This window comes from Trachemys scripta, chromosome 3 (assembly GCF_013100865.1).
Source record: "Trachemys scripta elegans isolate TJP31775 chromosome 3, CAS_Tse_1.0, whole genome shotgun sequence".
Taxonomy (NCBI): Eukaryota; Metazoa; Chordata; order Testudines; family Emydidae; genus Trachemys; species Trachemys scripta.
Window position 1 is genome coordinate 136,255,398 of NC_048300.1, and position 26,463 is coordinate 136,281,860.

At 40.8% G+C, this 26,463-nt stretch overlaps 1 protein-coding gene across 2 annotated transcripts in view; it reads left to right on the top strand.

Annotated features, from left to right (window-relative positions):
• The window catches only part of MDN1 (midasin AAA ATPase 1), a 168,427-nt gene that overhangs the window by 69,515 nt on the left and 72,449 nt on the right, over window positions 1-26,463 (top strand). For both annotated transcript variants that reach the window (XM_034766036.1, XM_034766037.1), the window contains exons 30-45: window positions 728-866; window positions 975-1,105; window positions 3,500-3,644; window positions 4,787-4,916; window positions 7,331-7,546; window positions 10,078-10,275; window positions 15,560-15,768; window positions 16,603-16,725; window positions 17,544-17,741; window positions 17,854-17,961; window positions 19,667-19,855; window positions 21,354-21,443; window positions 21,567-21,827; window positions 21,959-22,229; window positions 23,363-23,522; window positions 23,788-23,904. In XM_034766036.1, coding sequence (XP_034621927.1) covers window positions 728-866; window positions 975-1,105; window positions 3,500-3,644; window positions 4,787-4,916; window positions 7,331-7,546; window positions 10,078-10,275; window positions 15,560-15,768; window positions 16,603-16,725; window positions 17,544-17,741; window positions 17,854-17,961; window positions 19,667-19,855; window positions 21,354-21,443; window positions 21,567-21,827; window positions 21,959-22,229; window positions 23,363-23,522; window positions 23,788-23,904 — 2,685 coding nt within the window. The remainder of the gene's footprint in view (window positions 1-727; window positions 867-974; window positions 1,106-3,499; window positions 3,645-4,786; window positions 4,917-7,330; window positions 7,547-10,077; window positions 10,276-15,559; window positions 15,769-16,602; window positions 16,726-17,543; window positions 17,742-17,853; window positions 17,962-19,666; window positions 19,856-21,353; window positions 21,444-21,566; window positions 21,828-21,958; window positions 22,230-23,362; window positions 23,523-23,787; window positions 23,905-26,463) is intronic.

The window sequence follows — 26,463 nt, forward strand, 5'->3', positions numbered from 1 at the left end:
CTGTGTGGACAGGTACAAACTACACTGATATAAGCTTGCTCTAAACCATAAGAGCATCAATGCACAGATGTTGCACCAGTTTAGCAAAAGATGTGATGTTAACTAAATTAGTTAAACCCATGCAGTTTTGTGTGGGCAAGCCTTTAGGGGCTTATCTCTGGAACATTCAGATCCCTAGAGTTGTGAATCAAGACATGCAACTTTTACTAATGATTTTGCAGCTTATCTCATGACTCCTATAGTATTGATCTTCAAAAGGCAATACGTTTGGATAATTTAATTTAATAAGTTTTTTTAATAGTGAATGACAAGCTAACATTTTTCTCCTTGGCGCTTCAGATATTTTATGGTGCCTTAATCTTTGATGCATTATGCATCATTCAGAGGAAGTTTGGGGATGTGAAATTAGTTATCTTTCTGAAGTCCAAGTGAAATCTGAGGGTGAAAGTCCTTCACCTATAGTTTAATGAATAATGGTGGCAATTCAGCAATGGTTTGCATGCCAGAAGTGGATGCAATTCATTTAATTTTTGTAAGGTGGGTCAGTATTCGGAGAAGGGAATACATGGGAGTAAGAGGAACAGCATGGTGCGGCCATTGCCTTGCAGGGCTTTGAGGAAATCCAACTGGAACTGCTTTGTTGCTGAAATGGGCCATTAAGTGGTTGTGGACCCCTTCTGTTTTTGTTCTAAGTTGACTTCATTGGTTTTCTTTGTTCATGTTATAGGTGTGGCAAAACTACTATTTGTCAGATATTTGCAGCCTTGGCAAATCAGAAATTACATTCTGTGAACTGCCACTTGCATATGGAGACATCAGACTTCCTGGGAGGATTACGGCCAGTCAGACAGAGATCAAAGGACAAGGTCTGTCTCATGACAATGGGTGACTGGTATCACTGAGCTTTAGTGTGGTCAAGAGAGCAGCGAATGACAAATCCCTGATGAGTCTTCTTTTTCTTCCCCATTACCTAGGAGGAATTTGACAGTTCTAGGCTCTTTGAATGGCACGATGGACCCCTTGTTTTAGCAATGAAGGAGGACGGCTTTTTTCTCCTGGATGAGATTTCATTAGCTGATGATTCTGTGTTGGAAAGACTTAATAGGTATGCATTCTAAAAGTGTGTAATGTTAAGCAGCCCTCCACCAGGCTACACTTATCGCAAAAATGAGTTAGATAATCTAGTTTCTAATTGTTAATCTTAGCCAGCATCCCTTTTTCTTAGTTGCTCAATTCCTGTTTAAATAAAAAAGATCCAAAGTAACTCAGTGGCGCATTCAATGTTAAGCTGCTGTACCAGATCACTTAGTTTGTGAATTGATGTGTCTCCAGCAGAAAGATGCTGACTGCATCCATATCAGTCCTATATTTTTAGACAATTGCTTGCTATTGGAGAGGCTGCTGGCAACAGAGAAGGAGAAGGGATGGTAAGGTAGGCCTATGAAAAGGACAGGATGAAAATTTACTCCCAGCTAAATCACTATTGAGGTGCTAAACTTCTAAGAAGAACTTAGAAGTATCCTGATCCAAAAGCAAAGGAGTGCAGGTTTGTTCAAGATTATTGTGGCAAGGTTTTGTGTCCTTGGGTTGTTTATCTCCTTAGCTGTGTGCTAAGTATTACAATGAGGTTCGCTCTATGTCAGTGGTTCTCAACCAGGAGTCCGGGGGCCGTGAGCAGGTTTCAGAGCGTCCGCCACAATAAACCAGAGAGCAGGGCTGGCATTAGAGTCACTGGGGCCCAGGGAAGAAAGCCGAACCCAGAGCCCCACTGCCTCGACTGAAGCTGAAGCCTGAACGCTGCTGCATGGGGATGAATCTAACTTAGCTTTGTGGAGCCCCTGTGGCGTGGGGCCTTGGACAATTGCCCTACTTGCTATCCCCTAACGCTGGCTCTGGCTTTTAATTTACTGGATATGCAGGAAAAAACATTTTTTGTGGCATAGATGGGCACGGAGTTTTTATAGCATATTGGGGGGAACAGACTCAGAAAGAAAAAGGTTGAGAACCCCGTTCTGTGGCACTGCTTCAGACTGAAGACCACCTTCATGCGCTTAACTAACCTGTGCTCAGAATGTTATAGTCACCTTTCTTTGCTTAGACTGACAGGACAACAGAGTAACAGCTAGTTAATTTCCCCAGATAAAACAGTTAAAACACAGTTCTCCTTAAAGGATAGCATGTAGTGACAGTTAACACAATAGAGTGAAAACTAAATAAATTTACATGATTAAAATGGAATCTACAATGAGACCTGTAGCTAGTGCTATGACCTTTCCTTATATAGAAGATAGATGAAAGCCATATTTCTTGCCAGTTCCTGTAAAAAAACATTTCTCAGTCTGTCATTACGTTTGTGGGAAGTGACAACCCTTGTCCAAGAACAGGAAAGGTGCCTAGCAAATTGGTGTCTTTCAATACCTTCCCAAATTTTTTTATGTAAAGATGTTACATCTGACACTATATACTACTGTTAGATTACAGCACCCCTCATTTTAAAGTCTGTCTTTCTTTTTTGTTACCAAATATATTGAGATGACCAGCAATTACTTTCTTTGATGTCTCAGTAGTTTCTCTATTTCAAGTAGGTTTTTCATAGCTCATGTGCACCCTTTGCAAACTAATCTTCAGTTAACTTTATTGTTTTGTTAATGATTCTAAGCAACATCTTCCTGAACACTTCTGCTAACATGCCCAGTAATGGGTCACACTTTTAGCTCCTTCATACAGTTTACTAGTGAGAGTATATTATGGGCAGGGCTATGCAACTAAAAATATTAATAGATATTTCAAGTTACAACAAATTCACTATCAGAGCAACTTGTCAGTTTTGTATTCCATAAACTTAAAAACTAATTCAGTATGCTCTTCATCAGGCTTCAGCTGTTACTTTCGTTACTTTTGGCATTGTATTTATAAGAGAGTTTTTGGAAGGTTCATGCTACAGTGTAAATCTTTTGACCAACCACTTTACACGGACTTGTACCTCAAGATGAAGATGAGCTTTCCACACTTGTGTATTCAGAAATATTGTCAGTTGGGAAGGATAAGCAGAATTTATCATTTACTTTTGCTGGAGCCCATTATACTGAGCTTTGTGACTTAGGCTACATCTACACTGGCAATTGAATGACAAAACTTTTGTCTTTCAGCTGTGTCCCCCCCCACCCCCCCCACGCGCCAAAAAAATTGCTGCGACAAGCACCAGTGTGAACAGCACATTGTCAGCAGGAGACACCGCTTGTTGGAAGTGGAAGTTTTTTGTCGGCAGGAGAGGCGACAAACAGCGGCTACGTTGCTCGACTTTTAGCGGCACGGCTGTAGTGACACAGCCATGTCGCTAAAAGCCGTGTAGTGTAGACATAGCCTTAGAAATCAAACTAAGCAAAGCTACCTTACGTTTATATTTTTTTAAAAAGACTGGTGACTTTCTAAAGTGCAAGCTATGGGATTTAAATAAAACAAGTTTTTTAACACAATTTTTTAAAAACCTGGTTTTTAGTGTTCTTGAAGTTGAGAAGACACTGGTGCTTGCTGAAAAAGGTAGTCAAGAAGATGAGGATAATGAAGTAGAACTTCTGGTTGCTGGAAAAAAATTTCGCATCCTAGCAACCATGAACCCAGGAGGTGACTTTGGAAAAAAAGAGGTAAATTCTGAGAGGTCACTGGAATTATGACCAGAATGTGCAGCATGCATATGTTATAGGTCCCAGCATGCAGTGTTGCATATTGGAGTCTGTCTCCTGGCTCTAAAGGAGGACTAAGGTGTGTCTTTCTTCCACCACCCATGTACTATTATTTTGACAATGTAAATGAGCACTCAACAAAGTATCAACAACAAAAAAGGTGGACACTGAATCATATAAATAGACTTGATATGGAGAACACTTTAAGTAAATGAAGTGTAACCCGCAAAGGAAACTTGGTCCAAATCCAGTTTTTGCAGTGGAGTCTTTATGGTGTGGTGTGGGGATGCATGACAGATTGTGCTCCTGGAACAGACAAAAACTGACAACTAGAAGTTGTCACCTAGGGTCTCCAAAAAATGGACAAATCCCAGTAGGGAAAGATTTCCCACAAAATAAGAACTACAGTTCTCAGGTAACCCCTTACGTTGTTTTAAAAGTATCTTTATAACCATCTAAGGAATGACAGACATTTGAACTCAAAGCTTCAGCTCTTTTACTCCTAGAGAGGGGGCTGTCCATTTAAAAAAAAATCAGTCATTTTTAGCGTGCTAACAAATCTACCAGTAAGCCCTGGGTTCAGAAATCAAAGGGAAATTGCCTCTTTATTGCATATTTACTGATTGATGATTGCTCTTTATAATTCAGTGCAAAGGAGCAATTAGGGAAAGGCATTCCAATTCTGCCCTTTACCTGTATGGTGGTCTTTCTTTCAAAGGCCAAGAGGGCAGATGAGATTATACAGCCCTTGTTTGATAGACTGTATCTCTGAAGTTCCATCTCACTCTGATTCTTGCAAGCTATCTCATTTTTCTCCCCTATTCTCTTTTAGTATTTCAAATGAACAGTTGGTGTGTTCTCTTGGTCTTGCACTAAAAGAGCCACATTTTTTCCTATTTGCAATAGCTATAAACACCCTGTCATTATTAGAAGGAATACTACATTATTTCAAAAAGGGGTCAGTTTATTTACTGTTTTAATAATTCACACATACTAGAACTACTAGTCTATGAAAGTTTAAATGCAAGCTTAAGTAATGTAGGTCTGTAGTAACTGTGATATATGCTGGTAGTGGCTATATTGTTATATTGTATTGCCTGCAGCTTTCTCCTGCACTACGCAACAGATTTACAGAGATATGGTGTCCACAGAGTAACAGTCGTGATGATTTAATACAGATCGTAAAGCACAATCTTCATCCAGGACTCTCTCTGGACAGGATAAACCACCAAGGTAAGTAAAATTTAGTTTTGTGTCAAATTTAAACTCCGCATTGGAGAGAGAACTGAATTTGAAGATAGAGATGGTTTTGGCAGGGATTCACACTAATGCTTCTTCCATCCATAAATACAGCTATCTCTGCAAACAGACTCTGATGCACTGGCCTCTGTTCCTTCCTTCATAGCATCCCATTGCCATGTGACTGACCAAAAGTTGTTAGCAAAGCAATGCAAAGGTCCCCTCCCCACCAGCTGAACTCTGCCCTCCTCTTGAATATCTTATCCTATTTCCCAGGTATTGGGAAGGAACAAAAGACCAGGACCAGAATTCTCATTTCCTTTGCTACTGACAGCTTAGCTATTGGTTCGATTTACTGAGCTCTGTGTTCCCTTATATTTTATCTTTAAGGTGGTTGTCTTTGTCAGTGCAGACACTGGATTCCTCCTCCTCTGTTGGTCTGGCAGATAGGGGGATGATCAGTTGCCATCCACAAATTTTCCCACTGAAGTGCTCCTTCCTCTGCTGCAGTTAGATACCTGCTTTACTCAAAGCAGCATGCAGGAAGGTGACTTCCATGGGCATATCTGGCATCATTCGTGGTTCTACCAGAGAAGGCTAAAGAAAAGGATTTTGAGGGCCGGGGGGAGCGATGAACACATCATCTGTGCCTCCTGCAGTAGTGATATGCAGTGGGGAGCCTTAAGTCCTGCTCTTTCTGAGAGAGAAACTTTTGTGATTGGCTCAGAGGCTGGATCAATTTCTGGAAATCAGATGAAACTAGCCCCTCAGCTTCTCTAAAGGGGGAGAGAAGTGCCCATGTTGGGAGTCGAGGCTCTCCCAGAGGCATCAATGGAAGCAATTTTCTGGAGCTTTGAAAGGCCTGTAAAATAGGGCGAGGAGCTCACTTGTGGGGAATGGCAACCTCTTCCATGATAGCGTCCGACTCTGAAGAGGTTTCTTTGAGAGTTCCACAAGCTAAAGGGCTTTCATTGTCAAACACCACCCCACTCCTTTACCTAGCCTGTGGATTACATGAGTGGCTCAATGACTTATTTCTGCCTGCGAAACCTTTCCAGGAGCCTTTAACCTCCACTCCTAGGGGGTACTCTCAGGAATCTTCCATGTTTCCAGATTCTCTGCTAAGCTGCTGGTGCTTGCCCTTCCCTTGCGTTTTCGTGACTGCTCTAGTAGGTCACAGTTCAGAAGAGGGAGAGGTGTCCTGAGAGCTGAGCCCCAGGCTCCATTACAAGGAGCTCAAGCAGCTTGATAACTCTTGCTGTGGCACATTTTTTGCAGAATTCCTTCCCAGTTCCATCTCTCTCTCCAACAGATCATGTAGACAGCCTGCACCTCTCCTGATGTCAGTCAGGGTTTTTTGCCAAATCTTTCTGGGGTGGGGTTGGGGGTTCGGGATTTGCTCATTTGTCAGGAATTTCCCTCTGAAGCATTAGACTAATTTCATTTTAGGCATACCTGGAAGTGAACCCAAATCCTCCTCCTCTGTCCCTAAGCAGAGGCACAAAGATTTGGTACTATCAACCTTTTTCCTCCATGCTTTCCTTGTGGGGAGGATCTTTTTATCTTTATCTGAGTGGATAATAACTCCTGAATCTTCTTCCTTCATCTTCCAAGGTGCTTTTTTTTTTTTTCTTTGCTTTTTCCAAGATCAGGGAGGCCTTTCTTTTTTTTCAGAAAATTATCTGGGGGTTGGGAATAAATTTTGAAGGTTACTCTATATTCTTTGTAGCCCCAAGAAAGAAGGAATCAGAGTTATTTTGGGTCCTGTAGTGCGTTGAACCATTTCCTAACCTCAGATTCAAAGTGGAATCTTCCACATCTACCTTGTTTGCAATGGATGAGGACATTTTCAGGCAACCTGTTTAAGCTACTATAAACAGGTGCTTCTGCTGAAATGCTTATAGCAAATACTTTATTTAAAAAAAAAAAAAAAAGCAATACCCAATAACCAATTCATCTGTTGCTCACAATTCTATATCTGTGAACCATTCTCAAAGAAAGGAATTTCTGTTTTACGGAAGAAACTTTGATTTCAGGAACTAAATCTTGTTAGTTCCTGATACCAGTATAACTTTTTTTTTTTTTGCCCTATGCTGTATATAAAATGCATGTGATTAATTTTGTGGATGTATTAGTTTTTAAAGTGTGTTGTAGAGGATTATAAATCTGTTCTTCGCTCTTCTGCTCTCCCCCTTTCATTGAGCACTTTTTTAAGATTGAAAGCACCACACTTCAATGCAAATATTTTTTTAAAATAAATCTGATGAACTTGATTTCTTTTCTGTATTTCAGGGTTCTAGTTATACAGCTTTGTGCTAGAAGTGACCTATATAATTCAGTTTATAATTGCAACATCTCTTTTTATTTATTTATTTATTTAAAAAAGATATTTTTTTGTTTTGTTTTAGGGATAGACATAGCTGAGCTGATGATGGACTTTATTGAATGGCTAACCAACCAAGAATTTGGGCGTCAGTGTATTCTCAGTGTCCGGGATGTCTTATCGTGGGTTAACTTTATGAATGTCATGGTAGAAGATGAGGAGTACAGCCTATTTTACATCTCTCCTGTGACGTCTTTTGTCCATGCTGCATGCTTGGTGTACACTGATGGAATAGGATCAGGTAGGTCATCAGTGTTTATCAGAGAAGAGGTGAATATATTTAACTCTTTACATTTTTTTTTCTTATTTTGCTCATCATATTTGATTGATATCCCAGTGTTTAGTTTCGTTAAAATGAAGGCATCATGCTTTAGGGTAGGGCATAATTCCTGTGACACAAATATTTGCTTCCACTTGACAATATCTTTAACTTCCCATGTTTTTGCTTGCCATTTTTAACAGGAAGGACTTCTTGAATGGTTCAGGAAGCTAAAGTGCTACACATTGCACAAATACAAAACTACATTAAAAGAACATTAACGTTGCAAAGTTAAGCACCATCCTCTTATGTATATTTTTGGTGCTACAATTTTTAATTACATGTTGACATAGTATATTTCCATAGGACCCCTGCCTCATTCAGTGCACAGTATGGATAGTGCTCAATAAAGTAGTAGCTAAATTAATATTACTTTATCCATCTCGTTCAGCGTGTGGCCTGAGGTCTTATTTACTGCAGACTATTCAAGCGCTGCTCTGAAGACAGAGTTATTAATTTCCTCTTGGATTTTCTCTGGGACTCCTCATTGTAGTACCTCAGTGTTTCAGAAATATTAACTTACCTTCACAACACTCCTATGAGATGAGCGGGTATTATCCCCATTTTACAGATGGGGTGCTGAGGCAGAGACAATACGGACAAAATTATCCAAAAATGCTGGGTGCTAAATTTGAGGCCCTTAGGACCTGGTTTTTCAGTGTACAAAGCACAGCTGCCATTAACCCCAGCTGCAGTTGTGGATGCTCAGATCTTCTGTAAATTAGATCTCAGGGTTTCAAGTCAGGTGCCCAGAAAATGAGAAACAAACAATGACCACATCTGACAAATTTAGTTAAGTGACTTGCCTAGCATCACACAGGAGTTCCTTTGGCAGAGGCAGGGATAGAATTCAACTGCCTTAATCTAGAGAGTGTCCCTTTTCTTTTTGCAATCCCCTCCCTCCTTCCCTACATACTTCCCAACTTCTGCAAAAAACGAGGCAAGGGTCCTGCAGACAGTAGCTTCCTCCTTCCTTACACAACCCTGATTAATCCCCGGAGCAGGTGTGTCCAGTGCACTGATTGGCGGAGGGGTCCAGTGGAAAAAACTGTATATGATCATGTAAATAAAGACTGTATCATAACGCATACACATTCTGGCATTTCCTAACTTTTGAGTGCTTGAGTTTGCAACCTCAATGTTCTTTCATTGTAGTGTTTTTGAGTGTAACTTCCTAGGCTTTTAAAAAAGCAAATTGAAAAAAGCAGAAATTCTATTGTGGCCTCATATTGATACCCACATGGGTCATCAGCAGAGTTGGGACCTTTAGATCCGTGGCAGAGACCTTTGCCACTTGCACTCACAGAAGTACTGATAGCAGTTAGTAGATGCTCATCCTCTGTCGACCACCGCTAAAGGGGATGAGACTCTCACTTTCCAGTGGGTTTCCACAGATATTTGCTGACAGCAGGGGAGTTGTAAGAGTCAGCCTGTTCCAGGCTCTCGAGGGAAGTGTACTCTACTGGGTACAGATTCTTCTGCCTATGTCCATCCTCCACCAAGCTTGATCCATTTTTGCCCTGTTCCCTCCAACCTGTCTGGCCTGTGTCTGGTCCAGTCCTCTCTCTTCCTCACCCCTTGCCCCACCCACCCTGTTTCCATTTCTCAGGATTCTCATTCCAGTCCCAGTCTCCTTACCCAGCCTGTCCTAGTCTCCCCCAATTCTTTGTCTCTGGTCTCCTAGCCCAGCCAGTCCCAGTTCCCAACCTCCCAGCTCCTTATCCAATCTGTGTCTCTGTGCTCCCCGGCCCCGGCTCCCAGGCTTCTCATCCAATTTGTCTCCCCATCCCAGTCGCTTTGCCAGTTCTGACAAGGAACTGGGTGCACAGGAAGATCTATTTCTTCTCCTTCTTCCCTCTGCATCCCCACCTCTGGTTCCTACTCCCAGTCGTGTTGTCCAGTCAGTACCCCCTCCTCCCATCTCCTTGTCTGCTGTAGGGTGTTTCATGAAAACTGACAAACATAAACGTGAATTTCTTCAAAAAATCCGCCTTAAGCAGACATCTGGCATGGAAAATTTCAGCCCAAACTGTTGAAGTTTTGCATAGTTATAAACAGCTATAAACAGGATCTTATAATGGGAAGTGTCAGGCAACTTTAATAATAGGCAGTTTTACGCAGCCCCCACCTATAATACAGTAGGTTGAGATTAACCTTCACATTTTTGATTTTTAATTCAAGGCAGCAATACAGTTGTGATGTGACATTAAGCACCATGTGCCTTCTGAAAAACAATGCTACTGTATCTGTAGATCTGTATTTCATACATGTATATCTCTTTGTTGAATTCACTAACAGTATTTGGTTGAGCTCAGCACTGTGCATTCTCTGTAGCTTACTGCACTGCAGTTTCTATACTGTTGGCTGTTTGTGTGTTTCTGAATTTTGAAATGAAAACAACTGGCTGTAGTTGGGAATCTTATTTTTACTTCCTTTTGTTTTCTTTAATATAGGTACAACATCTTGCTCAGCTGATACTGCTTTATCTGCCCGTGAAAAATGTCTGAAATTCTTATGTGAGAAACTTTGCACTATTGTTGAGCTTACAGAATATCAGAAGGATGAACTGAGGATTTACGACAGAACAAAGGAGAGAGAATTTATATGGATGGAAAACTTCATGGGAATCCATCCATTTTTTATACCAAGAGGCAAGTGTTTTTTGTGGGGTGGGGAACATTCATCCCATGTTTTGTTTATAATGACTTATCAAGGACTAGCCTTAGCCCCAAGATATGTGGGGAACTGTAATTCATAATGTGTTCTAAAAATAAAGACAACCTCTTTTCTTTTTATATAAGTGCTGCAGAGTATTCCCAAGCATATCTAATATAATTGTTTCACCCTTTTTAGAAAGCCACATCTGTAAGCAACCTTTTTATTTATTTATTTATTTATTGACCTTGAGTGGATGCTTCAGGCATATTTCCCTTCTTCTGACCCCAATTTTGATGTGTAATAATATCTCCGTTTTCATGGTCAGATCAGCTACTAGCTTGGGCCAAGGGCCGTGCTCATCCATCCACCTCTCAAGGCATGGGAACCTATCTTATTGCTTCACTGTTGGAGACTTACTGACTGACCCATTGCAGCAATAGAATTCCAAGGGAGAGTATGTGGGTACCACAGGACTGAGTATGATATAAGAACCTAGATATTCTTATTGTGCAATATTTGGACCATTCTGTTCATGGGCTGGCTAGGACAATACGTTCTCTTTTCCTCTTAAACACTGATACAGGGCAGTCAAACTTCCCCTCCCCTCCCATTGTTGTCATTGTGTCCCATTAGTACACAGGTGAATTGGAGGGACACTACAGTACTGGTGACATTCATGCCTCTGAGTTTGATTGTGGCATAGTTTCTGCAATCTTGTGCTGCAGCTATAATGAAGTCTAAAAGCTTTATTTTTAACTGCCGCTTCTTCTCCTACCATAGCAACTAGAGAATCTAGACCAACAGAACTGTGTTTTAGCAGACTTGGACAACCTGGTGTATTGTATTTTACTTTGTTTGGATACAGGAAGCTGATATTTAAGATTCCATCCACAAAGAAGATGGAAAATGTGCTGTATTGGTGATCATTAGTGTCTGCTTATGGAGGAACTAGGTGAGTTGTGGTCTACAGCCTATGAGATACCAAGACCACACGAGTTCACCAGGTGTCTTGTTGCTGCTGCAAGCTAGCAGTTTGGGTCAGTTGTTGAGTGAAACTGTTTCCTCTACTCAGCTTCTGTCAGAAAAGCGGTCATCGGTCCCTTCTATAAGAAACCATTTCTTGACACTGGTAGTCCTACAAATTACCTTTGGGTTTTGAGCCTTTTTTTGTAGGTAAAGGTGATTGAGAAGGTTTTGAGGAAGCGGCACTAGTGTTGTTTTGAAACTTCTGATTTCCTTGACCCCTAGGGTTTTATTTCAGTGAATGATAGTGTCTGTCTGCATGGGTTTTCTTGGCCCATGGATCTCTTGGTGACCAACTAAGTTCTGCTGTCTTTTCAATGACTTTATTAGACCTACTAGTTGCTTTTCCTGCTATTTACTGCGGGGTGATACTGAGCTGTCTATGGACTGTGGAATGAGCGGATGGGGTTATTTAGCATCTCTTCTCTCCTTTCTGAGAAGTCCAACAACAACCGTGTTGGGGAAATTGCGTGTCATCCCGCGAAGTTTTCATAAGAGATCAGGTTTCATCTTGTCGTGTTCTCTTCTCCCTCTCTTCTCTTCAAACTCGCTCAGGGGAGAGGGCTGGATTCTATGTTTAATTCTGCAGGACATGATATGAATTCGAGAGTTCATGATCCCATCAGTCCACAGCATTGGAGGTGCCATTAAGATCAGTAGGATGTTTGCACAGAGATCAAGGGAGCAACAGAGCCATTATGTAGTAACAGAACTTCTGTTTATTCAGCACGTCATTGGCATATTCTGTATCACTTATAAATGAAAATCTGCTCCTGTTTAGGCCACAACTACTTCTGTCCTTTTTTTCTCTTTTTCATTATCTTCTTTTCTCTTTTTCACTGTCCTTCTTCTCCCTGTGTATCTCCTCCTTTCTTCTGTCTGTATTTTCTTCCTTGAAGCAACTCCTAATTCCCTTTCCCCACAGGGCTTTACACGCATCCTTTTGCTGTTCCATTTGCTAAAGTAATCAGCAATGGAATAATTAATGTTGACATTGAAGTGTGGTCATTGTGCATTAACTCTAGTCTGGTCAATAGTGGACAATAAAGTTCATGCCCCTGAGTCATTGTTTGAGGATTTTTTTTCTGACTTGGCAGATATAATGGCATCAGTTACACTCAGTTCATGTTTGGAAGATTCTCTCTATTGCCATGAGGACTAGAAACCCTTTAAAAAAATAAAAGCTGAGATTCTGCATAATCTGAATGTGTCATGCAGGCCACATACATCATGTGGGTTGTGCATTTTGATGCCCCTGATAAAACCACATTAATGTATTGGTACCCATTGTGCTGATAGCTAAAATCTAGGTCTTTCATCAAATCCAGGCAGTACAGTCTCTCTGCTTATCCAATGTCTGCCTAAGAGGCATGGATCAAGGTGAGATGCTTGAAGTTCAAACCAGAAAAAAGAGAGGTGATGCTGGTGGGTAATGGGAGAACTGATTGCGAGGGGTTATTTGCTATGAAGCCTTGTGCCTTCCCTTAATCAAATGTCTGCAGCGTAGGGATTATTTTGGACCCTTATTTGCTACAATTTCTGATCCAAGTGTCAATATTTTTTTTTCTGTCTGCACCTGGTCAGGAGGTTGTGACCTGTGTTCCCTCATGCAATCCATGTCACTTTCTAGATTGGGTGACTCTAATGCACCTCTAAAGACCACCAGAAATATTTGGGTAGTGCAGGACACAGTAGCCTACCTGTTTAGCTATGCTGAGCATGCTGCTCCTGTACTCTTTATGCTGCAGGGGCTTATCTATGTCCAGATGAACGGGAAACTGTTGGCTTTTCTGAAGCTCTGTATATGGGCTGGGTCCTGGGTATGTAAGAGCTCCTTCTCCCTTCATACTTTCATAACTGATGAGATTAAAGGTGGTGTTTCTGTAACTAGATTTGCAGACCAGGGGAATAAGGAAAGGTGTTTCACTCAGCGCCATTTGACTGGAAGTTGCTGCCAGCTCTTTGGGGAAAGCCCGTGTCTGAGTTAAATTTGAATGACTGGGAAGAGAAGTGGCTGGAGGTGTTACCTTGGCATGTGTGCTCTTTAGTGCAGCATCATGAGGGTTGCAAATTTATAGATTGTCCTTTTGGTGGAGCCAGTTATTGGCAGGATAATATATTTTGATTGTGATTTTACTGATGTAAAGTCTCTCTTTTAGGCAGCAGGCATGTCAATTTCATTTAAACAAAAATAAATGTGTAGACAAATGGAGAGATCTAATATAAAAAGAAATGGAAGAGTTCTAAATAGGAAGTTTGTCATATAATGCACACTCTTTTGGAAGGATGGAATGTTTTCAGGTGTTTATAAGTAAGGAGAAATGTGCTGGGATGGAAAAGAGTGGTGGGAGTAAGAGTGCTGACTCTTAATTCATTTGGCTAACTTTTATTTTATAACATTGCACAGTTCAGAGCAGTGGTACCCAGTCTTATTACGCAGGAACGCCACATAAACCTAACCCTAAACCTGTGTGGGCTAAACAGATTCTACATATTTGAATAAGTTTAAAGTCATCTGTATTGATTTATATTTTAAGTTCAGCTTGTTTCATATGTATTTAGATAGGTTGTTTCTCAATTGTACAGTATTGTCTATTTGCACACTTGTGCAAACTAAAATGATGTCATCATGATGACAAAATACTAATGAATCAGCTGTTAGTATGTTGTGTTGAAGCAGGCTACAGGCCTTATGAAATGCCCTGGTGGGCCATAGATTGAGCACCCCTGGTTTAGAGCATGTCTCTGTTGTATAACCAGTGCCTAACTTGGAACATTCAAAAATACCGTGACAGGCATTGTTCCCTCTATTTTTTCCCATGCATGTGCGGAATGAATTTTGTTATGTGCACCAATATGGAGGTGATGTGTGGTAGGGGTGGGGCCAGAGGTTCGGCGTGTGGGAGGGGGCTCCGAGCTGGGGCGAAGGGGATCAGGGTGCAGGAGGGGGTACAGGGCTGGGGCAGAGGGTTGAGGTGCGGGGAGGTGAGGGCTTCAGCTGGGGATGCAGGCTCTGGGGTGGGGCCAGAGATGAGGGGCTTGGGGTGCAGGCTGCCCCCTGGCCCTGGTGGGGAGAGGGACCCCCCCCACCAGCCCTCTCCCCGCAGCAGCACCTGGGCTGGGGCCGGGAGAGAGGCACCTCTCCCTGGCTGCAGCACCACCTGGACTGGGGGAGAGATTCTCTCCCCGGCCCTGGAGTGCATCTTTCCCCAGCTGCAGCAGCTCCAGGATTGGGGGAGAACTGCCTCTCCCTGGCCATGGCGGCTTCAAGGCTGGGGGAGAGCGTCTCTCCTCACCCCTCCCTAGCTGCGTCAGCTATTATGATGTGTAAAGAAACTATACTATAAGCTTTAAGTTTACCTATATACTAAAGTATTTAGGTGATTAAGGGCCTCAGGAGAGGCACCTCACCCCACTGCAGCCCTGAGCTCCAGTGCGGCCCTTGATAGGCTGCTGCGTAGCCATGCAGCTTAGAGAGAACTTAGCTGACAGGCACTTAAAAATACATGTATCTTTCTGACAGGATAACTGGCACCCAAAAGGGGAGAATACCTCTTTCTATATAAAATATAAAAATCTTTAAAGAAGGATAGTGACTAACACCTTGCATACGTGAGAAATGGTGTTTTACTATTGAAATTACAGTGAGCTCTAAAGGTGGAGGTGTCTGATGGGCAAGAAGATCAATGCTTTCTTCAGGTTGTGCTCTATAACCAGAGTAACGAAAATGCTTGCATGAGAGGGCACTTAACTTTGGCTCACAAAACCGGCAATGTGTGAACAGACTTATAAACTTTCCCATAACATATGGGGCCAAATTTTTAAAAAGCTGCCTCTAATTTTACACTTGCAGCCAGTTACAAGCTAAACAGAGCATTTTATAGACTTGATTTTCAGACCCCAGCCTCCAGTTTGGTTCATGAACACCTACAGGTTTTAAAATTCCATGTCCAAAACGCATTGCAAAGTGCATGTGCAGGTGTTTGTGTGTATGCGCAAAACTATGCATGAACAAATGGAGACTGTGCTGAGGTTGAACTGAATCTCAAACACTAAATATATCTGCCGGATTTGTGAGGATAAATGTTTGATACATAATTTAGTTTCTGGTCTATCTTCCATCACATGCTGTAGTAGGGTGAAAAAGCTGTAGGCAAGTTAATAGGTCTTTAGAAAATGTGATCTAAAATATTCTAAATGTCTGTAATATTTAGTCTGTGGTTTAATTTTTGTTTTGCTTTCTCTTCATCGTAGGCCCTGTTTTTCAGAGGAACAATGTTTCAGATTATGCTTTAAATGCAGGAACTACAGCAATGAATGCACAAAGGCTGTTAAGAGCCTTACAGCTTAACAAACCCATTCTCTTGGAGGGGTCTCCAGGCGTGGGCAAGACCAGTTTAGTAGCAGCATTGGCAAAGGCTTCAGGAAATTGCCTTGTTCGAATCAACCTGTCTGAGCAAACGGTAGGGTAAAATGTTACCCTGGTAATTGATTTTTTTTTTTTTAAAGTATGTGTAGATACATATGTAAAATATTATATTGGTTTCTTATTTTATGAAGCATGAGTGATTACACTTGTAAACTCGGATGTTGAGTCATAAGTGTCCGACTTCCCTCATCAGTCTTGAGATTAAACTAATGAGGAGTGGAGTGTCATGAAAGAGCACACAGCTGCTGCTATTTCCAGAAGCTGTGTGTTGTGCTGATTACTATGTGCAGATCGTCACGTAAACTGCATATAGCTTGATTGCTTCAAACTTGTTCGAAAGACTTGGACTATGGCTACACAACAGCTTAAGTCAATATAAATTATATTGCTCAGGGGTATGAATTAGCCACGCCACCCCCACCCCCCGAGCAACATAATTTAAAGGCCGGTGTGGACAGTGCTATGTTGGTGGGAGAGCTTCTCCCGCCAACATAGCTACCGCCACTTGTTGGGGGTGGATTAATTAAGTTGATGGGAGATCTCTCTCCCATTGACTTAGAGTGGCTACACAGAGATCTTACAGCAGTGCAGCTGCATCGGTGCAGCTGTGCTGCTCTAAGCTCTCTAGGGTAGTCATAGCCTTTGTTAGAGACTGACATTCATGTTCTTGTATTGTTTTGCGTACTGTATTTGGTGACTGAAGTCCCAATATGGAAAATGTAGAATATCTTCTTTTAACTCTCATTGATTTTAAATGCATACATAGATCTTTGATTTTTGCTTATTTTTGAACAGCTAAGTAAGCTTGTGATCTGGTAACTTGTTATGTAGTTTGTAAATCTTTGCTTTCTTCCTCTACCTCCCCAAGGATGTGACAGATTTATTTGGGACAGACTTGCCTGTGGAAGGTGGAAAGGGTGGAGAATTTGCCTGGCGTGATGGACCCCTGCTTGCAGCATTAAAGGGTGGACACTGGATTGTATTAGATGAGGTGAATGGAAGTCAGGCACACCAATAAAATGAGAATGTTTAGGAAAAGAGAAGTGGTGATTTATGGGTGTTTAGGGTAAAATTTCCCAACCAGCTAAATGACATGCTTGGAAGTACCCTAAATCATCTTTGAAAATGAGACTCAGGCTCCTAATTCCACTGACTTTCAATGAGAGTTAAGCTCCTAAAAGTCTGCAGTCACTTTTGAAAATGGATTTAGGCTCTTAAGTCGCTTAAGCACTCTTGCAAATGTTACCCTTAAACTCTGAATGCAAGTTATTTCTTTAAAAAAATGTTTTGTATGTAGCAAAGTATACATTCCTCATGGAGACCAGGACTACAGTTATACTAAGTATGAAGTTTTGAAAAGAAATTGTGTCTTTAGCTATTTGTGAATTAAAAAAAAAAACACAAACCACCCTAATTTCCTCTGTTGTGCAAAACACGATTTTTAAGCATTTGTGTAATATAAATATCTCAACTGACTTTTATTAACTTGATAAAACATTTAATATGTGGATTTAGGAGTGGCATGAAAATAGTTCAAAAGGAAACATGAATGCTTGAAAATAGACATTTATAACACAATGATGCTCAGATACCTTGGTGAGGGCATGGTAGAAGAACAGAAAAACCTTACCACTAGTGCAGTGCTATAATGTGGGATTTGTTAGCTGTGGGTAGTCATGTATGACCGTGTTTGGACATGTTTTGGACAGGCAAGGAAAGTTGAATCACATTTGTGTTTAAATTACAGCCTGCTAAAGTGGAGGCCACTTTTGAACAGCATTATTTTATCTTATTTCTTTTTTCAAATAGTTGAATCTGGCTTCCCAGTCTGTATTAGAAGGACTAAATGCCTGCTTTGACCACCGAGCAGAGATTTACGTCCCAGAATTAGGGATGAGTTTTCATGTGCAACATAAGAAGACGAAGATCTTTGGATGCCAGAATCCCTACAGACAAGGAGGTGGAAGAAAGGGGCTGCCCAAGTCCTTTCTTAATAGATTTACACAGGCAGGTCATGCATTCATTTCAGGCTATGCCTGTGATTCTTTTTTGTGTCCTTCTCATGATGAAACCCACATGCACACTACATAAATTCCTCCATGTGTTCTTGGTCCCGCAGGTATATGTTGATCCACTTTCAGCTGCAGATATGGAGTTCATTGGGAATACCTTGTTTCCTGCCATCGACAAAAATATTATTGCTAAAATGGTTGCTTTCAATAACAAGGTAAAATATGTTTACTATTCAGATTTGTACTGATGAAATCTGTTGTCTGAGGTAGGCAGAACATGTGAGAGACGTTTTAAAAAGAAGTATAGAGAATAGTTTTGGGGTGACAGTGTTGACAGGTGAATTTGAAAAATAATTGTTTTCACTGAGTGTGGGCTATTCTAGAAACATTAGGGAAAACCAAAGCTATGTTTTTACAAAACTGAGTTACATTTCTGTTTCTGGATTTAACTCTGTTATTTATCATAGGATGCTGTGAAAGGGACTGTAATCTAGGAAAAAAGTATTTTGAGCAGTAGAGGCTTTTTTGGGGAATGCAGGGTATTTTTAGTATATTTGGGGGATGATCACTTGCAGTCAAAAGAGAAGACCATAATGGATAAATCCTTTGTAGCGATAGATACAGAGATAACCAACATCCAAAATTTAGTATACTTTAACAGGCATTCAATAACTTCTAATTTATGGTGCCTCAAGACATAGAAGTGGTCTGCTTAGGGCTTAAGACCTGTTGTTCTGCACATTAGTGTCCTAAACTTTTTCAAACGTATTTTTTCTAAATCCACAGTACATTGTAAATGTTTAATTCAAATGAGTCTAATTTCAAAGACTTATTGCAGAAAAATCCCCTCCAGTGAGTCATTGGGGTTGGACTGGTCTACAAACAAAGATCAGAGTTTTGGCATGCTTATAGAGTTGCTTCTAAAACAGATAATTATCCTTGTTTGGCCATATCTGAGGAGATTGGGGGGAAGGAGCACATCTACTCTTCAAGCTTTCAGTTCTACTAAAGTTGGCATTGTGATAAAATCCACTGAAAGAATTTTATCTGAGGTGACTTTTCTTTTGTAACAATGTGTGTGTGTGTGTGTGTGTGTGGTGGGAAGATAAAATAGATGACCTTTAAAGCCAAGAAAAGTATGAAGCGATAAAAGAATATATATTATACGTGGGCTTGGCTGAATTCCATGTTTATTTTTTTTATAATTTCAACAGACAATATTGTTTATTTTAAGCATTTTTTCAATTTTTATCAATTTAAATTTTCAGAGTTGCACAGAATTATAGGTTTTAACAATTTTTATCAAATTTTCACAGTTGAGGGAATTTATTGGGAGGTTGATTAGTTACACAATAATTAGTAAATGACAGTAAATGTTGTGATTCAAAAAGTTAAACCTTTATAACCATTAAAACACAAATTGTCAACATCCCATATCAAAATATACAGAGTAAATATCCTTAAATCAAACTTGTAAGTTCTCAAGCAGCATTTTTCTTTCTTTGCCTATCTGTAAATTTTGTATTATTGATGGAAAATTTTGTTGTCAGTTTGTGTGTGTACAGTGAAATCAGTGTTTGCTGACATTACCGATTCAAATATAATCCTTCTACGCCTAATTACATGCCTTATGTAGAATTATTATGTGGTGGAATCTCACTGAAAGGATATTGGCAGATTGCAAAAGAAATGTGAGTTGATGCAATGACTAAGATGTTAGGGCATTAGGAGATAGACGACTACCTTCATTTTGGGTGGGCTGAATCTGGTGGCAACAGACCCTGAACTCCTATTTGCAATGTTCTCTACATCAGGGGAGCAGAGCCTAATGACACAGGTCCACTTGGCTTTTAAAAATATTTTTAAGATGACTGCATATGTGAGTGGAGTAAAAAGATTTTGAACTGCTGCTTTTTCCAGATTGATGAAGAGGTTATGGCTCAAAAGAAGTGGGGACAGAAAGGGGGACCCTGGGAATTTAACCTGCGTGATCTTTTCCGCTGGTGTCAGCTGATACTTGTTGACCAGTCACCAGGATGCTATGATCCAGGCCAACATGTATTTTTGGTCTATGGTGAACGAATGAGAACCAGAGAAGACAAAGAGAAGGTGAGCTGTACGTCCTCGCTCCCTGTTGCTTGATTGTTACAACATGTTTCCAGTAATGCCTATATAAATGCAATGATATTTGACAGTTTTCAGGTAGAAATTACTGTTGCATACAAAGGAAAATTTTCAGACATCCTTTGTGTACCTTTTCCTAATTTCCTTTAGAAATACCTATTGTTTCTAAAGCTGTTCATGTAAGACAGTGGTTCTCAAAAGTATCACCCCCCCCCACCCACCCCCCACCCCCACTTTCTGTCTGTAGTTGTTTATGCCCCTCACTCCCACCATACAAGTAGGTATATGGACACCCAGCTCTGAAGGCAGCACTGCTGCAAGCAACAGCACAGAAGTAAGGGTGGCATGGTATGGCATTGCCTCCCTTAATTCTCTGCTACTGACAGCAGCAAAATACTTTTTACAAGGGCAAAACAATATAAAACATTTCTCAGGTCATCTATTAAATATCAGTATTTCTGCAAAAATACCTTACACGTTCTTATGGAATGACCTGGACTTCATGAGTGGATGGGGACCGAGGGTTGTGAGCTGGGGAAGAGAATTAGTAATGGTGTGTGGAAGGACCTAGGAATTGAGTAGCAATTGGTTGATAGCTGTGGGAGGGAGGGTGAGTAGTGTGATCTACTTTGTTAATGTTGCAAGGTTGTTGTTTTTCCCCCCACTGGCTTTCTGTTTCATTTTTGCATTCTTCAAACCCATTATCTGTAATGTGAATGTGTTGTACAGCATCACCCCTACTTACATTTTGTCACCACCAACCACCACCCTTCTGTACTATATTCTACAAGCTTCTTTGGCTTTATTGAACCCTATGTCTTCTCCCACTTGACAGTGCCTTTCTTCACGCCACTCCCCAGGCTTGAAACAGTCTCCCTTGTTTAGCATGCCAAGCAAACTCACTTTAAGTCCCCCCCCCAAAACTATTTATTTTGGTTAGCTTTACACCACTCAGACTCCTCCTGCTCTCATGCATCACCTAATACTCCTTTCATTTTCCTCATTACAGTTTAAACAAAAATAACCAAACAACCTAGACTGAAAATTTATCAAACCAGAAGACTAAACTTTTGTGCCAAATAGCTGCTTGGTCATTTTCCCCTTGTGTTTCATTCTTTCCCCTTTCCTTGATCCACATTGTCTCTTTCTATATGCTATTTCAAAAGCTTTACTTATTGGCTTCTTTGCCTGTAGTCAGTTAAAGAAAAGAGGTACTGGTAGTATAAAATTGTGTTCCATGTTCTGTGATAGGAAGCCATAGTTTGCTAAGTCTGAAGGACTTGTGGAATTGTTGATGTGTGCTGCTAAACAGTTGCAGCATTTCATTGTTGGATGAAATGATCCCTTTGGATAATCCGTGAATAAGTTGGTAAAGTGCTTTGGGGTAGCTCACAGTGAAAATTCTATGGAAATAAAACATAATTCCCACACTGTAGAAATCTAGGCTGATTCATCTTTTTAACCTTTCTTTTGGCTATTTTAGGTCATTTCCATATTCAAGGACATTTTTGGTCAAAATTCTAATCCATATAGGGGAACCAGACGGTTTCTCATCACTCCTTATAATGTTCAGGTAAGATAAATTAAAAACAGGGGATTTTTTTTAATCCCCCTAAACTTGAGCTTCCATTTTTCTTTCCCTTGCCTCCATCCCTCCCCATCAACATATTTACGTGTTTTTATTAATTCTTTTTAGATCGGCTACTCAGTTCTCGCTCGTGGCAACTATATTCCTCCCCCGTGCAGATGTCTGTCTCTTTTACATCATTCCCTGCAGTCCCTTGAGTCCATAATGAAATGTGTGCATATGGGCTGGATGGTAATATTGGTGGGTCCTGCAGCTGTTGGGAAGACCAGCCTTGTTGAACTTCTGGCCCACCTGACAGGTCATCGATTAAAGGTTATGGCAATGAACAGTGCTATGGATACAACTGAACTCTTAGGTGGATTTGAACAGGTAAATGTTATTTTTGGGGGTGGGAGGTAGTTTATCCAACTGTATGTAGTAGTTGTGACATTAGAGTTAAAGCACTGAATAGAATCTATATACTATGGCTGCCTGGATGTAGTAACTGCTTAATGTTGCAGGTTGATATCATTCGGCCATGGCAGTGCCTACTAGAGAAAGTGGAGAGTGCTGTGAGGACACTAATAAGGGACAGTCTCCTTCTGACTGAAATCTGTCCAGATGATGCTGAAGTTGTGTTGCGTGCTTGGAGCAGTTTCATCCTTAACTTTAAATCCAAATCTCTGGGTGAAGGAAGTAGAAATGTCACAACTGAACTGGTGAACAAACTAGAGGGAATACTTGCACTTATCCAGCGACTAAACAACAAAATAAACTCTTACTCAAAAGCAGGTATGTACAGAGCTTATTTGAAATCAAAGCACTGAAAATTAAATATTCCAGGTACAGACGCCTCTGTGGCGCGAGGTATAGATCTAATGAAATGTTGAGAATGATTCCTGGTTTTTCATTGGTTATTTCTGAAGCTACCATGAAACTCTGCATATGCAACACACAGTTCATCTTTTAGAAAGGTTATTTATTGGTGGTTTCTTCAGATTTATTTTATTATACAAATGTACTATGGTACTGCGCAGCAGCCAAAATCAGGGTCTTGTTGTACTGGATATTTTACAAATACATAATGAGACACACCTCATGCCTCAAAGAGCTTATAATCGAGAACCCCAGAACTTCAGTGAGTTTGGTGTGCGTGGACTCCTGTGCCTGTGCGGAGTTCATGGCATGCAAAATATATGCATGTAACAAACAAATGGAGGAAAAGGAAACTGCTGGATTAAACTGACAATAGTAAATTCTCCCAATTCAACTTGATAACCAATTACAAGGCCAAATTGAGAGATGTTCGACAGCAGTTGTATTAAATATCAGCATTTTGATTTTAATAGTAGAATATTGTTGCATATAAGATTATTTTATGATCTTCCTCTCCACAGATTTTTACCACTGTCTTTTCCAATTCCAATGGCTGAATTTCCAAAGTTAAAGAAAGTGGTTATGGAGGTAGTTGGCATCCTTGTCTTGCCCCTCTGAAGAGGGGAACTTGGGGTTGTTTGTTCTTAAAGTTAATGTCTAGAATATAAAGTGGACACATTTTCATCAATTTCAGGAGGGTGATGCATTTCTAATTAAATCCTGTCAACTGCCTTTTTCAGCATTTAGTAAAAATGCACCATTAGTATCTATTAACCCCAATTCCTGTGTTAGATGTAGTAGACTCAAAGTTCCAAATCTTGCAACTGTATCCACCCTGGCAAGACCCTGTATCCATGTAGATCTTGGGCACATGGAACCAGTTGCATAAGGGCCTAAATTGCATAGTCCTCTAATGTGGAGGAAATGTGAACTCCAGCAGTGGCTCGTTTAGTTTACTCAGTAAACTACTAAGCTTGTCACTCCACTGGAAATGAAGGCTGTCTCTGCCAGTAATAGAAGCGGTGATTACAAGATGTGTTCTGTTTCAGAGTTTTCGAGACTGATGGAAGAATTTCGACATTTCAGGCTGCAGCTTGTTCAGTCTGTGGATGGTAACAGTCATGGCACTTTTGAATGGGTTGATGGAATGTTGATTCAGGCGTTACAGTCTGGGGACTGGCTTTTAATGGACAATGTAAACTTCTGCAAGTAAGAGCATACAGTACTTTCATTTCTTCAATCAATAAACCTCTGTCTACCTCCCTAGTTCACTTGGCCTTTCAGTCTTTCATTAACTTTTTCAGCTTTAGAAAATGTTTGTCTGATAACTTTTAGTAACTAGATACTGTGTCCTTTTCCAACTGCTTTGATTATCACTTCAGCTCTTCATTTTTGGAGTATAGTATTTTGATTAACTGTGGGATTGATGATGAAAGATGACTTGAATCTCATATAAACTTTCTTCTGAATGTAGTCCGTCAGTGCTGGACCGCTTGAATGCTCTACTCGAACCTGGGGGAGTCCTTACCATGAGTGAGAGAGGTGTGATAGATGGCACCACCCCTACTGTTGCCCCTCATCCGAATTTCAGGTGCTCCATTTCTGTACTTCTGTGAAGTTACTTTATATTTTTGTTGGGATTTGATTCAGACACAAATTACACTGGTGGTGGCAATTTAAATGCTCTAAAGGCACATAGCAACCCCACATTGTTACAATTGGATCGTTTTCTACTGTCCTCCAAAGTCATCTAAATAGCCTTCTGCAGCAAAAATGTCTGGTTAGGGGGTGGGAGGTGGGAAACCTTTAGTCATATGCTACCATTTCAAAAGGGTAGAACTTGAGTTAATTTAGTAAATCTAAATTACATATGATCACAGGAGGATTTGCCTGTGTTTTTGGGTCTTTGCTGAATGGGTTTAACACCTCTTTTTGTCCAAATAGAGAGGCAGAATAGAGGCAGAGCGTGCTTTATATAATTGATCCAAATAACTTTAAAGGGAAGTTAACATAAATTTGTGTCCTAATGCTAAGATGAACTTACATAAACTGAACTCAGACTGAGTTCAATGGGAATCTGCCCAAGTAAGTTCTTTGAGTGCTGGTCCACTGTGGATATGCATGCGCCTGAGACCAGAAGATTCGTGTTAGTAATGTCTGTTTGGTCCACACCTAAGTACTGTTTCTCCTTGTGTTCTGAACCAAGGCTATCAGGGACAGTACAGACTGGCCACTTCTCCAATTCCTTCTTACCGCTGCATGGCGTGAGATGGAACACTCAGAACTCTTTCTTCAACTTTACTTGTAAATAGTTCAAAAGCATATCTTATTAGATAGGTTTAGTATAGTTAGGATCTGGGGAGTCTGTTTTTCCCCTTTGGGGTTTTCCTCTCCACCCCACTGCTTCCCTTTCTTCCTGACAGGGAAATCTCATCAGGAGGTAATGTCATTGACTTCATCCTTGCTTACGTTCCTACCAGCATTCGAAAGCTGCGTAATTGTAGAAAAGTCCACTTTGGCACCAATAGGTATTATCTTTTTTTTGGACCAGCTTCTGTTGGTGAGAGAGAGAGAAAATTTCAAACCACACAGAGCTTGAAGGCAACTGGTCCAATAAAAGATACTACCTCACCCCACTTGTGTCTCTAGTATCTGGGACTAGGGTGGAGTCATGAGGAAACATTACACCGTATTCCATAAATATACGGTGTATATTTCCATAAATATACGGTGTATAAGTTTCCTCATGACTCCACCCTAAATTTGTCCCCAATTTGCACATAAATCAGTCCATAACCTTATGTATATTTTCCTAAGCCTCACACTACCAAGGAGGAATGGAGACTCCATTCCATCTTCAAAGAGGAAAAAAAAATCTTTTAGGAATTTGCTCAGACTCTGGTTGCCTTTGCAGAATGCCTAAGAGGGCAAGCTCATCGCAAAGACTAAGTGGATTTTGGGTTGTGTCTTTCTCTGTTATTAGTTGTCTGAGATTCCTCCACCACACCATGTGTTGTCCCACTCCGTCAGCTTCACTTCGAGGAATACCTCTTGTTTACATATGCCAACCAGCCACATGGAGTTCCATTCATACCTTCACAAGACACTATGCCCTGGTGCATGCCTCCTCAACTGATGCATCCTTTACTCTCCTCCTTCATGAGTCCCGTTTTGACAGTCCTCCACAATGAAATACCCATAGGACCAGCACTCGAAGAAGAAAGAGAGGTTACCTACCTTCCATAACCAGAGTTTCTTGAGATGAGACATCCCTGTCTGTATTCTACTACCAGCCCTCCTTCCCCTATGCTTTGGATTGTAGTAGAGAAGGAACTTGAGAGGTGGGTGGTCTGTGCACTGCCTCTTATACCCTCAATCTTTAAATAATGATTTGAGGACTTCAGTAAAACAGCCAAAGATTATGGGTCTATTACAGGCGTGCTGTGAGGGTGGGTGAGGTTCTGTGGCCTGCAACGTGCAGGAGGTCAAATTAGACTAGGGGTCTCAGACATGCGGATGCAGCCTGCGGAGCTCTTTCCTGCAGCCCACCAAGCTTCCTGCATGCCCCCCCCACCCCCAGTTACTTCCTGTTGCTGCCAAACTCCTCTCCCCCCCGCCCCTCCCCTGAGTTATTTTATATGGCAGCTAAGCTCCCCGCTGTTAGTTTTATACGTGCACGAGGGCTGAATCACAGACAGTTCACTTCTTTTCTAGCAAGTATGGACAGTGAATATGGGGAACTTCTGTATCACACTCAAGTTAGATGGCTGAGTCGTGGAAATGTTTTGAAGCGTTTTTTTGCACTGAGAGAGATTGATTTCTTCATGAAAATGAAAAACAAGAAGGTTCCACAGCTTGTTGATTCCACTTTTATCTGCAACCTTCCTTTTCTAACAGATGTAACTGATCACCTGAATGCACTGAACTTGAAACTTCAGGGTAGAAAACAGGTGATAACACAGATGTATGACAGTATTAAGTAATTCAAAGTCAAGCTTACTTTGTGGAGGAAACAGCTGACTGCTGGCAATTTGGTTCTGAATTCCTTAGGAAAGGTTGAACCCAAATCCTTGAAAGAATATGCAGAGATCATTTCTAACTTACACAAACAGTGATGTGCGGTTTAAAGATTTCAAGGCACTTGAACCAC